General features: G+C 51.5%; 6 protein-coding genes across 6 annotated transcripts; 3 read left to right on the forward strand and 3 right to left on the reverse strand.

Annotated features, from left to right (window-relative positions):
- Positions 1–1,404: 1,404 nt before the first annotated feature.
- Positions 1,405–2,759, forward strand: PMZ80_000001 (uncharacterized protein; the record flags this gene model as incomplete). The annotated part of the gene is made up of 3 exons (XM_064868456.1): positions 1,405–2,107; positions 2,155–2,347; positions 2,393–2,759. The coding sequence occupies 3 exons, from the start codon at positions 1,405–1,407 to the stop codon at positions 2,757–2,759; spliced, it is 1,263 nt and encodes a 420-aa protein (XP_064733953.1).
- A 1,898-nt stretch (positions 2,760–4,657) lies between these two features.
- Positions 4,658–7,039, reverse strand: PMZ80_000002 (uncharacterized protein; the record flags this gene model as incomplete). The annotated part of the gene is made up of 1 exon (XM_064868457.1): positions 4,658–7,039. One exon carries the CDS (start codon positions 7,037–7,039, stop codon positions 4,658–4,660), a length of 2,382 nt encoding a protein of 793 aa, XP_064733954.1.
- Positions 7,040–8,161: 1,122 nt separating this feature from the next.
- PMZ80_000003 (uncharacterized protein) lies at positions 8,162–9,127 on the reverse strand (the record flags this gene model as incomplete). The annotated part of the gene is made up of 3 exons (XM_064868458.1): positions 8,162–8,383; positions 8,430–9,028; positions 9,073–9,127. The coding sequence occupies 3 exons, from the start codon at positions 9,125–9,127 to the stop codon at positions 8,162–8,164; spliced, it is 876 nt and encodes a 291-aa protein (XP_064733955.1).
- Positions 9,128–10,431: 1,304 nt separating this feature from the next.
- On the forward strand, positions 10,432–11,076 carry PMZ80_000004 (uncharacterized protein; the record flags this gene model as incomplete). The annotated part of the gene is made up of 1 exon (XM_064868459.1): positions 10,432–11,076. The coding sequence occupies one exon, from the start codon at positions 10,432–10,434 to the stop codon at positions 11,074–11,076; it is 645 nt and encodes a 214-aa protein (XP_064733956.1).
- A 2,516-nt stretch (positions 11,077–13,592) lies between these two features.
- On the reverse strand, positions 13,593–15,389 carry PMZ80_000005 (uncharacterized protein; the record flags this gene model as incomplete). Its single annotated transcript, XM_064868460.1, has 1 exon — positions 13,593–15,389. One exon carries the CDS (start codon positions 15,387–15,389, stop codon positions 13,593–13,595), a length of 1,797 nt encoding a protein of 598 aa, XP_064733957.1.
- Positions 15,390–15,687: 298 nt separating this feature from the next.
- PMZ80_000006 (uncharacterized protein) lies at positions 15,688–16,453 on the forward strand (the record flags this gene model as incomplete). Its single annotated transcript, XM_064868461.1, has 2 exons — positions 15,688–15,701; positions 15,751–16,453. The coding sequence occupies 2 exons, from the start codon at positions 15,688–15,690 to the stop codon at positions 16,451–16,453; spliced, it is 717 nt and encodes a 238-aa protein (XP_064733958.1).
- Between the last annotated feature and the right edge of the window lie 470 nt (positions 16,454–16,923).

A 16,923-nucleotide genomic window follows, 5' to 3' on the forward strand; every position in this document is an offset into this window, starting at 1 on the left:
TTTTTTTTTTTGTGGCACCGTTACGAGTCGTCTTGCTCTGGGCATCAATCGAGCTGCCGCCCATCGTGGAGACCTCCTCTTCTGAAGGCGCGATGACTTTCACTCCCTTCTTGCGGCTGGCTCCTGCCTGATCCTTCGCAGCTGCTGGAACTGCTTTGCCCTTCCGGACCACAAATGGACTCAAGTCGAACTTACCATCCTGAGTTTCCTCGTTGACATTGATCATCGTCAGATTCGAGTGCATTTTGAAAGCAAATATCTTTCTGAACGATGATAACGTCAACGGGCGGTAGTACTCTGACCAATAGTCGTCAAAGCATGACAGTGGTCGTTTCTGACAGCAATTGGTAATGTTATGTGGCCTCGTTCAGTTACGTATTGCTCCCTAACCCTAACCCTAACCCTAACCCTAACCCTAACCCTAACCCTAAACCCTAACCCTAACCCTAACCCTAACCCTAACCCTAACCCTAACCCTAACCCTACTCGGGTCGGCCGGGTTATATTATACTTTAATTGATTCTTTGTACTACTCATATATACGGGTTATCTAAATACTTTAATAGAGGGCGGAAAGTACTGAGACACAGAATAACCCTAGGCTAACGTAAGGTATAACCCTAACCTCTTAACTCTAAGGCACCAGTTACTGTGTCCCTATTCTTTTCTCTATATAATACTAAGTAATAGTTAGATACTAAGACGTATATATAGCGTAATACTAGCTATAACCCTAAATTAAGCCTCTAAAAGTACTATTCAATTTGACTGCTCAATTACAGTGTAATTTTCCCTTATTAGGCTTAGCGTAACCCTAACGCTAAACCCTTTTAGGGAAAATTACAGTGTAATTGGCGGTGTCCTCTAGGTTAGGCTCGTACATTGGATGGAGGGCTGCAGGGCAGTGATGTTGGTAGCAAGAAGCGATTGCGTCAACACTTTACCAATTCAGATCACCTATGGGATCATCGAGTGAGTCTCGGAGTGACGAGAATAAATTCTTTCTTGTATCAGCGAGGACAAGGCAGCTTGCTTGCGAGTAGTGAGAACGAGTGCTCGCGAGCCTTCGTACTTCTCGGAGATCCGCAAACTGAGCGATCTGATTGGCCTATAAAAAGTCTTAGGCGTTCCGCTCACGCTGACACACCTTCCCGCTTCGCTTGTGATGCCCGCCTTACGTTTGGCAACTTGAAACAAGATGCTAGACTCTATCCAGGTCGACACTATGCATGATTATGCTGCAAGACTGGTGGTATCACCCGGTTGTCCTCTCATGCGAACAGCCCCGACTCTAAAGCATAATGTTATTGGCAGCCGAGGTTCAGCTCCACATGCTACGTCAAGACCACCGCGACTGTTAATATCACGAGGAATGGCATAGTTCAAGCAAAACAACAACAGACTATGCCCGTCAGCACAGCACGACTACAATCTCTACAAGCACATCTAGGTAGCCCAAAAGCCAGCAAGATGCCGTACGAAATCGTCCCATCCAAGGCATCCCTCAAACCAGAAAAGTTCACAGCCCACGTCTCCGACGAGGAACTCAACGACTTCAAACAGCTTCTCAAGCTGTCAAAGATCGGACCTAAGACATACGAAAACCAAGACAACGATTTCAACCGTTACCTAGGGATCAAGCGTGAATGGCTCTCCGACGCCAAAAAGCACTGGGAGACAAGCTATGACTGGAGGAAGACCGAAGAACGCATTAACTCATTCCCCAACTTCACCGTCAAGATCGAGGATATCGACGTCCACTTCATGGCATTGTTCTCGAAGAAGGCCGATGCTGTTCCTATCACCTTCCTTCACGGATGGCCTGGCTCGTTTCTCGAGTTCCTGAGCGTGTGCGATGTGTTCCGCCAGAAGTACTCCGAGGGTGACCTTCCAGTCCACATTATCGTCCCGAGCCTGCCTGGGTATGGGTATAGCAGTGGACCACCTCTTGATCGCGACTATACGGTCTTTGACCTAGCGAGAATCATCGATCAGCTGATGAAAGGGCTTGGCTTCGAAGATGGGTATATCTCGCAGGGTGGCGACATCGGGAGCATGGTAAGCAGGGTCTTGGGTGGAAAGTATAATGCTTGCAAAGCTGTCCATCGTAGGTCTATCTCGTGTTTTCAATGGTGGTCCACTAACCTGCGTCAGTCAATTTCTGCATCGGAGCACCCAAGCCGAATCCTGACAATCCTTTGGAGGGACTGAGTGACGTCGAGAAAAGAGGATTGGCAAGAGCGAACGACTTCAACACGCTGGGCAGTGCGTATGCTAGAATGCACGGGACGAGACCAGCAACGATCGGGCTTGTACTGTCTTCGAGTCCGCTGGCGCTGCTTGCTTGGTAAGGCTGCCTGTCCCTAGGACGAATTTTGCTGACGATAGAAAGGATTGGAGAGAAGTTTCAGGTATGGACTGACACAGATCCTACCCTCGACGAGATACTCGACAGTGTCAGCTTGTACTGGTTCACGGAGTCCTTCCCACGAGCAATTTTTCCGTATCGAGAATTCCAAACACCGGAAGCCACACCTGTGCATTCAGACCCGGAATTGATGATTAGAAGTCCAAAGTACCTTGGGTACTCGTATTACCCTATGGAGTTAGCGCCTATGCCAAAGTCGTGGGTGAAAAAGACGGGCGACCTGGTTTGGTATCGCGAGCATACGGAGGGTGGGCATTTCGCAGCAATGGAGAAGCCGAAGTTGTTTGCGCAGGACATGGAAGACTTCATTCGAGAGGTCTGGAAGAAGTGATTGGTCGTGCTATTCAAGCTCATTGTCTTTGGTCGTGGCATTTGCCGATAGCCTCATGTTTGCCTCCACCAGTCGTTGACATTCTGCTGAACTTCATGCCTACTCGCAGCACTTCTGTCAACGGCCTACGCTCCGTAGTAACCCTTCCCCTGCTCGTTCATCTCTTTCAGCGTTGTATTCAATAACCTTATCGATCCTCTTTGCTCACGAGAGTCCTTCATGTGCGTCCACCTTGCTACCATGCTTATGGAATAGTATATGTAGCAGCTTTCGAGTATGTCTTCTGATAATGGAGCCTGCTCGTCATGGACAACACCCGAACTGCGTCTCTTATTGGTATTGTCTTCACCACTTTGGAGGTTGGCTAGTCCAAAGCGGTGTCTGCGCAAGCTGAATCTGTACTGGGTGGTTGCAGAGGGCCACAGGCGGAGGAGGCGCTGCGGAAGTGTTCGTGAGGGCTGCGTGGATCGTCCGATGAACATACTTGAATCCCCTGTTCTCAGCTATTGGGACTTGCGCTTTCTTGTAGTAGTGTCTCGGTTCCATCCCGTCGATAGTATGGGCAGCTGGTGGTCGCTCTGAAGGATACACAAACGTCCAGACTCCGAGACAACCTCCCGATGTCCACCGCGTGATCTGGCCATCCAACATGTTCCATCTGCGACCTCTTGAGTCACCGTCCACCTGCCCAATGTAGCCTTGGCTGACCCTCTGCGACTGCATCGACCGGATGCCCCAGTTATCCTCGAAGGCACTGTCGGCCGGCTAGAAGCTTCTTCCGTTCCATGTGAGGGTCCATTCACGATCCGGTGCTAGGAATCCTCGCGGAGGACTCGACCTTCTTTGCTGGACAGGGAGGAGGAGGTGGCGGGGGTCGTCGCGGTGCTTCGGATACTGTTCGTGTTGTCAAGGATGAGACGGACTTTCAGCTGCTTCGGTCTGCCAACGTCAGTTCTTCAAGATAAGATTTCGCAGAGAGCGCTGAACAAGCGTCGCGAAGATGTGCATTTTGTAGAGCGAATCGACTCCATGCATCAAAACTGGGTTGAACAAGAGCTGTCCCTGTTTTAGGGCAAGCTGCTTCTCGATACTAGATGCGTGTATAAGCACAAAGTCAACGCCCATCACCTCTCAATCACCTTGTCTTTCCTCTGCAGCATTGCCACCTGAGTACGACAATCGCAGGAATCAGCACTTGCTGTTGACCTTTGGCACGTGCGTTTACCCGACCGGGAAGCGATGAACAAGGTTCATTACTGCGCTTGCCTACCAGCGAGAAATTGCCAATACTCAGGCAAGAAAGAAGTTGGTTGCTCTTGGATGCGCAGCCAAATCGGAAAGGAAGCGCGGCCGGCAAGCTGAAACCCGCTCGATCAACGCCGAGCCGCTAAGGACCAGTAAACACCGAGGGACGAATCGGTACAGCTACACCCATCTTCGAAACTCACGATCTCAGAATGTGGCTCGGTCAATGGGATTCAGACAAGACACGAATGGCACAGGAAAGTTTCTGTGTGGAAGAGACACGATGGACTATGCATCGACGCACAATCGGCTACATGTTGACTGGCAGAATTGGGCTCTCAGAGCCATGTGTTATCGATGGTTTCCTCAAAGGCTTCTGCAAAGAGAATCCAACTACCAGAGAACTCTCGTTCTTCCTTTCCTCGATTCCTACTTGCCTATCTGGCACAGCATAAGAACTTTACCACAGTCACCCATCCTGTACTCCAGGCTTCGCATGAACTCTGACCTTCCACCACGACTGCTGACGTCTGGAGTACATGTTACCCATGGCAGGTCTTCATAGACTGCGGGTTTGATTGCACAACTTCCCACAACGGCTGGGTGAAGGCACAAATGGACCATGAGTGCGGCGTAAAACTCCACGATCAAACTCAGAATGACCTCAAACCTGACCTCAGCATAGACCTTCTCCCAGCTCGTGGCAAATGCATATGCCGTTTGCGCTGCTTTTGACTGTAGCTGTTCGTGAAGCCTGTCCGTATGACACGGCTTGTAGTAAATTTGCTAGACGGCGTTGCTTCTGTTCCATTTACACTAGCCGCCAGTATCTTGTCCGCCGCATGTTCAGCTGCAACCATGACAATCGCCTGAGTGTTACCAGTTGGTAGATCGGGATGTATCGACGCATCCACGACGTATAGGTTGTCCGTGCCATAGACCTTAGTGTCAGTATCGACAACAACACTTCCTTCGTCGGATCCCATTCTTGCTGTTCCAACAAAGTGGCTTCCTGAGACAAAAGTATCGAGCAGGCTCGCACCAGTGTCGTTCGTGCCTGTGCTCGAGGTGTACCTCAATGATGAATTCGAGGTTCTGGTGTACTCAAGTAGTTGATCGATAAATGTTGCCAGGGCTTCACGGTCAGCATCTGTATTCAGCCATGGTTGCACGGCAAACTCTGTATTACCAGCGCTGGTGATGGTAAGGTCTCCAGAAGACGTCAAGCCATGAGTAAGGTATATCTTCATCTGCACGGTATTGTTCGATGGTGCATTGCAGGTTCCCTGAAAGTAGCGAGTCGCTCCATCTGACGCTTCGGCAGACGACCAAAAGTTGAGCCGTTGACCAGACTGCGTGAGTAGGCCTTCTCCTTGGGCGAACATCTCAGTGTCGTTTATTGACGGGTTGGTGAATGCCGCCGACGCTAGAGCGGGCAAGGAGCCTGTCTGGAACTTGAGCGTAACGATGGGATGATCCTGGACACCCTCACCGACTGGCAAATCGATCCACTCGGACTCCCGTGGCAAGATTACCGATGTTTGCCCATCTGCCACGACCTGAATCTGCTCGGACCTGCCAATACCACTGTTCCACAAGATGCGAGGTGAGGACAATGCCCCAGATGCGAGAATGACTTTGCCGCCTGCGTTGACGTTGATAAGCTGACGGTTGCCAGCAGTCGTCTCAACCTCGACACCAGACACATATGATCCATTTCGGACTGCTCGCATAACTTTGGTCTCCAGCTGAAGCTCGAAGTTCGGCATCGACTGCGCAAGTGGGAGGTACGTCGTGACAGGACTAGCACGCTTACCATTTCCAATACTCCAGTGTGGGTGGGAGTACGTATTGTGTTTGTTGTCAGGACTTTCCGCAATATCGGTCAAAGACCAGCCCAGGCCATCGAAAAACTTGGAAAGGACATCATACGCTCCCTGATCATATCGTTCGCCGTCCGCAGAAGGCACGCTCGTACCAGGTAGCTTTGTGTAGAGTCGCTCGGCTGAGGCTACGACATCTGTCCACTTCCAACCAACAGGCCACTTGTCATCGAAGTCAACAGGCTGAGGAGGTACGTACATCATAGCATTGACCATCGTGCCGCCTCCCAGCAGACAGCCCGCTTGGGAAGCAGTGTCGACGCAGTAGTCAGTGTCCATGCTGCTGAGAGAGTATGCAAGAGCTGGCACATCATATTGAGTGACAGTATCATTCCAGTCCAGCACCTTCTCACCACCAGAGGCGTATGTTGAAGCCGGACCTCGCTCGATCAGAAGAACATCTGCACCGGTCTCAGCCAGCCTTTGTGCCACGATGATACCGGCAGGACCGCCTCCAGCAATGATGTAATCGTATGTAGCGTTCGAGGTAGTGACTGGTAGAGTCGAATTTGAGCCGGGAGGTTTGGGTATCGTTGGGATGGTGGAATTCGAGGAGGCTGCCATTGCTGCCCAAGAACCAAAACTATCAGATCGAGCTGCATCGATATCCAAGCCAAATGCGCCGAAGCCAGCTGCGTGATAGGTCAAGGCGGCCGAGGTTGTAGAGGCGTCCGTCAGAGCGGTCGTTGAAAGCGCCCAGCCAAAGACGCCGACGTTGTCTCTGAGACTGCTTGATTCGATTGCACACCCTGTGCAAAGGTAGGTGTAGCTGAAGTGGGTCGAATTGACGAAGGTACCATTCGAGATAGGCTTGATCGCAGCGCTGCCAATATACTCTGGCGGCGCTGTGTAGCCAGTGGTTAGACGAGTAGAAGCAATGACTTGACCTTCGTAGGGCCATGCAACCACAAGCAGATTGTTGATCATGCTGCTGCCGAAGTCAAAGCTCGCCCAAGAAGCATCGGCAGGTCCCACGATCTGTCCGATAACATCGTCACTGGTGTCAGTAGGAAGAGCGATGCCGAAAAAAACGTCTTTGCTCGTGTCGAGGAAGCTTTGAAATGTGATGCCAGTGTTACTGTCCACGTAAGTCGAACTGCTCTGCCCAAGCACACCTGCTGCAAGAGTCAAAGCCAAAAGAATGTCCTGCATATTGAGTGAACGTTCCAGACGTTGATGAAATGGATGACTAAGAAAGGAATGGCTGCTCAACCAGGAGCTTGTGAATGCGGGTGTGAAGAACGACAAGACACTTCCTGCCAGCTGACTTGCAACTGCCAGCATATATGGCCAGCATCATCTTCGTCTGCCTCTCTCGGGCCCGCAGAATCAGATTCCATGGATGTTCGTGAGATGTGTTAGTGGCGCAGAAAGCAGCAATGCGAGCAGTGAGCCGAGTCTCGGCAACAGGCGACTTCGTGTATGAAACGCCACGATCATGGTATCGAGAGAGATCGAGGCAGATGTCAGGGCTCTGGAATTCACAGCCGGATCCAGATCGTGAACATTTACCAGGTCTGGCCGAGAAGGTTTTGTCGCAAATTCTGACAGCCGAAATGAGGTAGGCCCGAAATCTGATACATGGCTCGTTTCAGCCTTGTTCGAGCCAGCCATGCGAGTCAGCAAACAGACAATTGGGCGAAGAAGCCGAACCATGCCGATAAGCAAGCGGGTCAGGCAACGTGGAACTCAACGATGAGATACTGTAAACATCGTCTTTGGGCTCTATTCTCACGGACCATCGTGCAAAGAGTCAACGAGCACAAAGTCGGGTTCTGGCCTCTCGGACCGGTTCACTTGAACAGTGAATGGGCAAGAAAGGCGGATATCAGCCAAAGCCTGACAATCATGCAACTCAAGATTCGTCGATTGTCGGACCAGTGCACTGAGGAGCATGGGCATAGTTCGAAGTCGGAGTTCTCTGTGATGTAGATGCGCGTCCAGGCTGGCTTCCTTGTCGGGTGGCGGGAGTCACCACTCCCCTGGGACTAAACTGTCTGGCCGCTTGTCACTGCGATGTATGAATGGGTTGTGAAGAACCCGTTGAGATGTCGCAAAACGTTGTCTCGCAGCGACCTCGAAGCAGACGCGCAGTCGTTCGGTCACGTGACCGGCTCGCGCATCCGAATGCCAGGCCTCGACGCGTTCCTTCTGACGAAGGTCTTGCTGTTCGCGATTGGGATATCTTGTGTCAAACAATGTGGAATTTTGTCATACTATTATCATACTGAGCCTTCCTCCATCATCCTATTGACGATTACAAGACATAAATCACTAACCTGAGCTCACACCAGCTGTTTCAACAATGATTTGAGAAAAGTCCTCGATGTTCCTGGTCTGGATATACACCGTCCCTGGCCCTGTGAAACGGCATACCGCACCCTCCCCAGTCTTCATCGACGTGAACATGCCTCCGCCTGCCTTCTCAATCTTGTAGTCGCAGTTCCATGCAACAAGATGTCCGTTGTCGACAATATGCGTTTGGCCTGCTGCGATCTGCATTCATTAGCGCTTGAGCCCATCGGCATCATGAGCAACTCACCTCTCTTCTAGTGATGGCACCGAATGAGGACACCCACATCAAGCCTTGTCCCGAGACGTTGTACACGAACAGATCCTCCCCACTGAACATAGCCTTGCCGAGTCCCTGCGATTTAGCCTCCTTGTGCACATCTGTTGTTGCTGCCAGAAACGAATCCTTGCCGATCCTCCAAGTCGATGAACCATCAAGCTGAAGAGTAGCAATATCACCGAGAAGAACAGGAGCAAGAGTCAGAGCACCAGTGCCAGTATAAACACTCTCGTACATCGAGCCGCCCGTCAACATCTTCTTCATGCTGAACTTGCTTTTGCCTTGAAGGACGACTGTTCCTGCCATCTCGATCATAGCGCCTGGTCGGGACTTGACGGACCCTCCATTGCTCAATGTGACTGTCAAGATACTATTGGTGTCGCGATGCGAAATTTGGTACGATCCGCCATTGAAAGAACCACTGTCGCTGGCATGCCATGCACCTGAGCCGTGGGAAGGTTGTTGATGTTGAGGCTGTCCATATTGCTGTTGTTGAGCGTGTCCATACTGCTGCTGCTGCTGAGGATGGCCTTGCTGATACTGTTGCTGACCATATTGACCATATTGACCTACCTGGGTTAGTCCGAGCTTGCGAGAGGAGAGAAATATCGACCTTGTTGCCCATGTCCACCTTGATAGTATTGCTGATTAGGATCGTGGTATGACATGTTTGATAAGGGAGAGGTTGCGGATCACTGAAGAGTCAGGAGTAGCACAGGACTCAATACAAGAAGTTCCAGTTGGTGAACCGATGAGTGTGAATTCCGCTGGGAAGTCCGCGCTTTTGTACTCCGAGCGCGAGAAGTGTTAGTATTTTTGCAGCAACGTCCAGCATTTATCTCGCAAACCTTACACAGGTCAGCAAAAAACGGCACGAGTCAGAAACCTGCACAGGAATGGCAGACCTCGTGAAACAGTTCTGGCCCACTGTTCAGCTCATCGACCTCGTTCTCATCGCTAAAATTTGGCTATCGTCTTCGTTGCTGCCCTATGCGGGCATGTTGAAAGCTGATTCGTTGTTTCGTTCATAAGCCGTGGGGGCCAAATGTTTCAATGGGGCACCTCGGGACTCGGTCAAGCCTTGACTTGGATACGATGAATGGCCGACTGCTGGTATCTAGCCAAGTGGCAGCAGGTCGACCGGCACGCTCAATCATCGTGTTTCCACTCCTTGCTCGAGTTACTTTCAGCTGCCGTGCCAGTGTGGCCCTGCAACGCAATACCGTCTGTTCTGGAAATGACTTTGTGACAAGGGCCGGAGATGCCGCCATGGCGGAGAGCGACGTCTTTGCCATGCAGCAGGCAGTATCTCCCATCCGTCATGGTTAACGCTTGATGCGGCGTGGCACCATCCGATCGTAACGGCAGATCTGGGCTAATCGCCAACCTTGACTGCACAGAGAACTATCCAAGGCTTCATGCTCTACCCAAGTATGCTAATCATTGCTAACGACCACGCCTGAAAACCCTGAACCGAGCAATACTACCGGCGGCTCCTCGAAAAGCTCCTTGAACTCGAAACATACCGATATGGGGTCTGTTAATTCTGCAAAAGGACCACAACGGCAAGCACACATCGCAGGCGGCTCGTCGAGATGTCTCGAACTAACAACAATGTCATGTCCGCACCGTCATTGCGATTACATGTGTGATAGCCACTGTTTCCGTGGCACACCCAAGTCCCAGACCCATCCAGGTGGCACGAGCTCGAACAAAGCAAATATCAAAATAACCTTACCATACTCTATCATTGATCATGCCGACCACAAAGAATCCTTGTTTGAAGGCGCGCAGTGCTGCAAGCGGCAGTCTACCAGGAACTCACTAATGTGCATATTAGTGAGGTTCATGATCAAGCAGAATCGCACAAGCAGCCCAATACGGCACCCTTTCTGCCTTCTCAAGCGCCAAGAGCGACCAACTCAACGTGCGTAAATACCACTGCAATCTCAAATCCGAAGCCCAGCCCAACATGGCACCAGCACCAGCATCAGCACAATCCCGCGCCCAACGCAACACGCCCACCGTCGCAGTGCCCCTCCACATCGCCCGCCGCATCATCCACGACCACCAACGCATAGTCTCCACCCACAGCAGACTAATCGACTCGCACCAACGCATCATGGCCCGCCTCCCTCCGCACCACTGGCGCGACACCGTCTCCGCCGTCCTCCTCGGCAACCTCATCTTCTTCCTCATTTTCGTCTTCGTCACACTGAAATGGGATTCTCTCCGTTTCTTCCTTACCGCAATCTCGAATGCGTGGACTAGGGACGCCCAGCATAAACTCACGATGAAATTGTTAGGGGATATGGTCAAGATGCCGCCCGTCCCAGCAGGCATGCTGCTGCATCTGGGTATGTTGTCGGCTGTGGTGTCTTTTGCGAGCTTGTTCGCACGACGGCCGTTGTTTGTGGTTATTTGTTTGGTGGTGCTTGTTGCGATCGTCGTGGGCGCTGAGGGTCGTGATATGCAGGGCAATACGCTATGGACTGGCCGTGAGTATTTGGCTAATCGGTATCGGGAGAACGTTAAAGATGGATATCTCAACTTTTGGGCAGGGTATCGGGAGAACGTCAAGGATGGATATCTCAACTTGTGGAGAGTGGACTTGTGAAATATGAGGTGGCTGTTCAAGAGCGAGGATGTCTTGACCTGGGAATAGGATATTTCGGTGAAGGGGGTGACAATGCTGCAGTACTGGCCATCATGTATCGCTCTCATGAGCTGAATGAATCGTATAAACTGGTCGATGGACGGATTGGCGAATAGTGCTCCATGAATAAATGTGTGATGTTCACAGAATCTTTCCTCCCGGTTGCCCAGCAGTATCTGGGGGTCGGAATACACAGTTTCTGCCCATCATATCTTCGCGCTTGCGTAGATTCGCAAAGCATCTGCTATGGTCAGAGAAATTGACTTCTCCCCCGCAGAAAGCTGATGAGATTCGCATAGACGTGTAGACAAGAGACATGATTGCGTGTTGCAGCAAGATGGAGCGATGCCGGCCAATCAAAGCCGTTAGTTCTCGGGCGAGCTTCTAGCCTCAGGACTTGAGCTTCCTCCATCGGCTATACACCTTACACAGCTGAGTGCAGAGTTCTGACGAGTGAGAGACACCGGACACGCGGAGGAAGAAAATAGTCGAAAATGCTTCGTAGTGAATTGAAGTGCTACGTATATGCATGATACAAGCCGGCACGGTGCAAAAGGAATGTTGTTAAGATTACTAACTAGACGACTTGTCTGTTTGATCATATCGTGCCTCATCAACATGCCTCATCAGTATACTTCATCAAACATAGACCATGTCTCATGCCTCATCGTTGTCATCATCCCAAGCATAGCTGTCATGCATGACACTTTGGTAGCCGTTCAGAGTGCTAGCCAAATATGAGCTGCATCTAGCCTTGCCAGCCCTGCCAGCCTGAGGAGGTCGAGCATGGAGCTGTGTAGCTCTCGGTCTTGGTCTGTACCACATTAGCATCTGCACAGCCAAAAATGTCGATCAAAATACCACGTAGCTCGTGACCGCAGCCGGTGTGACGGTTGAGTATTGTGTTTTGTATTGAGTCTCGGTCTTGTACTGGGTCTGAGTCGCCGTGACAGTGTTGAATTGAGTCTGTGTCTGAACTTGCGTCTGTGTCTTTGTGCTGTAGACAGTGCTGTACTGAGTGGAGTAGACGGTGCTGGCAACACAGCTTGATGACCAGCCTTGCCAGTCATTTCCGCCCTCTCGGGCGTTGATGGCGACAGCAGAGGCGGAAGCAGCCAGAGCAATGATGGAGAGGAACTTCATATTGAACGAAAGGGCCTGTCGACGAGAGGCGAAACGATTGTATGTTTAAGTGAGTGTTCTGTCGAGGTTCCTTTGATTGCTGCCGGTAGAGAAAAGCAATTGAGGGAGACGCTGAAGGCTATATACATCTTTGATCGTTGCTCTGCAGCGGATATCTGCACTCGTCTCTCACTCCTCCCAGCCACGCCATGATGATGCTCTTGGAGAGTAAGTTCATGTGCAACCTGCATTTGGAATCTGGGGACAACAACAGCAAACCTCTAGTAACAGTGCGCAGCTGCTGTGCCTCGAGGTACCGCTTGAGTCGATGTGCTGCTGGACTTAACCTGAAGAGGCTAGTGCCGCGATGCACAGCTGTTGGGGTCCCCGCCATGGTGGCGCCTCGCTAATGGTTAAGTTCGAGGCTTCGCTCGATGCTTATGCATGTCTCTCTTTTCTCGGGCTCGAAGCCAAAGCTAGGCTACCTTCCGCCATCTTTGCAGCGATTGTGTCGCTTTTGCACTGGCTGCCAGCGGTCCATCAGGCACATGTTGACAAAGCTGTGCTCGATTGGTGGGGCAAGACACGACGACTGGCTAGGCGCAAAAATAGACATTCGATCGTCACCGTTGAGAAGCTCCCAGTTTTCCAAGGCTCCCCATTTTGGTTCACAGAGGTCTTAGCTTTTCTCTTTAGCCGAAAGCTTGGTAGTCTTCATGGAACCTACTCTGGTCTTTCTGTCACGAGTACGGTCTTCGGTCATGAGGTATATGAGGCTTCCAGCAAAGCAGCAAAGTCTCTGGAGCGGTGGGCAATCTGCGACATGGCCAGGTAGTAGCTGCTCCCATACGTGCAAGAGCGGTGCTGCGAACGGGAGAGGTAGCAAGCATAAGCTTGTGAGAACAGCTGACGCACAAACTTCAGCTCGTGTATCTTGTGCCACGAAGCTAAGGCCCGCGGCTTGTACGTCCCAGAAGCTCCAAGCAAACCTGCATTAGTTCTGCAGTTCAAGTTGCCCGCATCCTGCGAGGTCAGCTGGAAATATTCTCGGTACAGTAAGGCGTGCTGACAATGAGCGAGGCGTAGAGTGAATATTGCATACCACCATGGCGTTGGCTGAACTTGAAGAGACAGTCATGATGATAGCAGACCCTTTGATGCGAAGGATGGATTTCCCGAAGCCACAGGGCAACCGCAGGCTTGTCGAGGGACGCAGACTTTGTCACCCTGGCGCGGAGCGATCTCTCTAACCCACCGAGCACTCGAGCTAGCCCTTGGTCGTGAAAGCTTCTTGTGCTTGTCTTTGCTTCTTTCCTCATCCTTCGAGTATGGCAGCGCATCCTGCTGCTCGCATCTCATCCTGATGGGCTAGACAGCGTCTCGCCTGCCTTGGGCCGCCGAAGCAAGTGAGCCTCGGTATTGAGGACCCAGTCGTCCAGGGTCCAATCTGTAGGTTCGGCGAAGATCAGGTAAAAGTACTTCAGAGTCTCCGCTAGCCAAAAGCTCTCCATCCTGTCACTCTGGGCTGGAGGTTGCATGCGAACATCGGAAATGCCAGCGTAAGCAATTGGTGTTTTGCAAGCTTTGCTGATGCTATCCCACATAGTCCACGCGGTATCAAGATAGGTCCTGTCACCAGTGAGGCGGTACATGATGAACACAGACTCGATAGCTTCAGGTCTCAAAATGTATCGGTTATCGCCCCACTCGGTGAATCCTGGAAGCAGTGAATACTGATCGACCAGAGCTTGACCACTTTCTGCCAAACTTTTCCCTGGTATGGCTGCATGTGGTCCATGCTGTCTCGCGACTGCTTCGAACCACTTCGACTCACTCCAATCACAAGCATCGCCAGACGGCACATCTGTTCCGACGTGACATGAAGCGACGTGGAATGTCTCAGGCATGAGTCCAGTCGGTGTATAATTGTAAGCCCACACACAACCATCCACAAGCTGCTTCGCAACACGCATCTCGTCAGGACGGTCGAACACCTTGGCAGCTATGCCCATCATACCGCTTGTGAAGCAGGTGAGATGCTGACCCTGGAGCTCGGTCACAACCTTGTCATTTTTGTCCAAGGCAGCGTTCCCACTGAACAAGATGTTGAGATTACCGGGTACAAGCGGACGATAAAACAGGTATTTCTGAGCTGCAGTCACCAATTTGTGATACATGGCTTTGTATCGATCGTCGAGGCCACCAAGAAGCATATACTGTTTGGGAAGATATTCAGAGGTGGAATCAGCCATGCCCCCAAGAGTGAAGTGGTTTTCAGTGAATTGTGCATTTTCAGCGTCGATGATAGTCGGCCACAAACCTGGGATCTTGGTCTCATCTTGGGCTTTGTAAAAGAGGTCTGTGATTCTGTCGATTGCGTCAAACCATTTTGCATCGCCCGTCAATTGTGCCAATCTCGTGAATTCGACACTCATGCTCCCAATTTCGGCCAGCAGAGTCGTCTTCGAGGCCTGCAGAGGCATGCCTGCCACAGAGCTTCTCCAGCGCCATCTCATACGAGGAAGGCGGTTCGGGGTATCGAAGGCGATGTAGAGAATGTCGGCAAGCTCGACAGCTTTGGCCAGAAGTGCCGGATATCTGGCTTTGGAGACATCGTATGCACTGAGGAAGCCTCCCAGGTATCTGATGGTGGTCTCGAAGACGTTAACGACATCCTCAGTGTTTGTGGTGAAATCAATATCCTTCACAACGGCAACACATTCCTCGAACTCCTCGTTCAGACCCATTATCCAGAGAGTGTCCATGGTATCGACCAGCGATGCGCCCCAACCTCCGAAGGGATTTCTGTATGCGCCTGACAGAGGAGCGATCTCGTCCTGCTTCCAGGCATATTGCTTGTAGCCTTTCCACGAATGGATGAATGCTTCTTTGACGGCGTCTTGTCGCTTCAGCCGTTGAATCTTCTCATCTTCGGTCTCGGTTGAGAAGTCATGCTGTATCTTTGGAAGTTTCAGAGCAGTGCCAGTCGGGAGTTGAGCATAAGTTTTGACAGGATATCGTTCCGGACGGCTCTGCAATCGAGCAGCGCGATCGAGGGGTCGTAGCGACGGTAGCGAGTAGCTGTAGAGATAGTAGAGGACCAGAGTGACTGCTATCGCCGGCAATAGCCATAATCGTCTGATCAACAGCATGACAAGGAGGTTGCTCAAGGGGTAGATTGGACCTCAGTTCGAGGAAGGAGCGCAGGCGCAAGTCTGCGAGAAATCCGGGGAAGCTACGGTGTTTCACCCCTGAAAGAGCTTAGATCTCGGCAGTGATTAAGCTTAAATTACAACCCTCAACTCTAGCGCACACAAACACTTTTGTTCATCCCAAGGGAGGGCCGGTACCTTAACTCGAGCTGTTGCATGCTTGTATGTCGCAGAGGCGCAGCGCACCGAGCATAATGCTTTCGCCTCTTTCACCAAAGCACTCCTCGCTACTCCAACCATGCCTACTACAGGGTCGGTCTCTCAAGATCTTTAGACAAAATGTCCTGCTAATATGGCATAGTCTCTGCCTCCTCCCACCTGCATCAGGCAATGCTCCTGTCTCTACCAAGCTCATTGCGCACCTCTCTCGCCGCTACCCCACACAAGAGCATGTACTCTTTCACCTCGAACATCGACTCTTCTCCGACACGTCGTCCCAGCTGCCAGGCTCAGATGTCAAGCAGCGCTGCTTCACCCACGTCTTAAGCTTCTCCCACGATCCGCAGCACGCCTTTGTCTCCAGCACAAAACCTGGCAACTCTGACGAAAGCTCAACCATCACCATCCCAGCTGCCTCAGCAGACTCCTTCACTGGCCTGATCAGCACCAAGTTGCAGCCGGCCTGGTATCCCAGACAGATGCTGAGCGTCGAGAACGGAGTCTGCGTTGCGATCGAGGAGAAAGGACTGGTTGTGTGTATTGGCGATGCACGAGTCTCAGCAAGGTCGCAAGGAGCTGGCACGGTGCGAGGCACGGTGGTCGAGCTCTTCAGAAGAGAGGATACTGGCAGCGACGAAAACAACTACACAAAAGAAGAGGCAGCTGAAGACGAAGCATGGATGCAGAGCGCTCTTGAAGGTTTGTTCAAAGGCACAGGTGTCACGTTTAATGCTAGGATTATCACCGGTCGGACACTGCCTCGAAAGCCTGAGGAGGGTGCTGATGTGGAAGCCAAGCGAGACTGGAACCTCGCAAAACTCTACATGGCCGTGTTCAGGAGGTAATCTAGCACATCTTCTGCACGACGGCGCGTCCATTTGGCCGGATTGTCCATAGCCATCACATCACTCCATCGGAATTTAACTCACTCACCGTCACAGAGCCTCCGAGTTCATTGCACGACACCGAGCACGCCAAAGTACCTGCTCACGAATCGAGCCGAGCATTCAGAAAGAGCATGTATATCCTGTGGTGCATCTCGGAGTGACTGAAAGACATGATTGGCACTTATCCTGGCTTGCGGTTACGGCGAAACATCGACTGCTTGCTCATGGTTAACACAAGTGCAGCTTGGACCAGACGAGATGGTGCTGAAACATTCACCGGCACAACCGCAGCTGGGATCATCTGTGGCTAGCCTGTACCGAACAGGAAAAGCTTGGTTTACTCGGTCGCGTCACATGTCGTTGACTCGACTCCACCTCATCCATCTCTTCGACCGACAACTTGCGATTCAGCGAGCTTTTTGTATAGA

This window comes from Knufia obscura (assembly GCF_036327395.1).
Source record: "Knufia obscura strain CCFEE 5817 isolate CBS 148926 chromosome Unknown scaffold_1, whole genome shotgun sequence".
NCBI lineage: Eukaryota > Fungi > Ascomycota > Eurotiomycetes > Chaetothyriales > Trichomeriaceae > Knufia > Knufia obscura.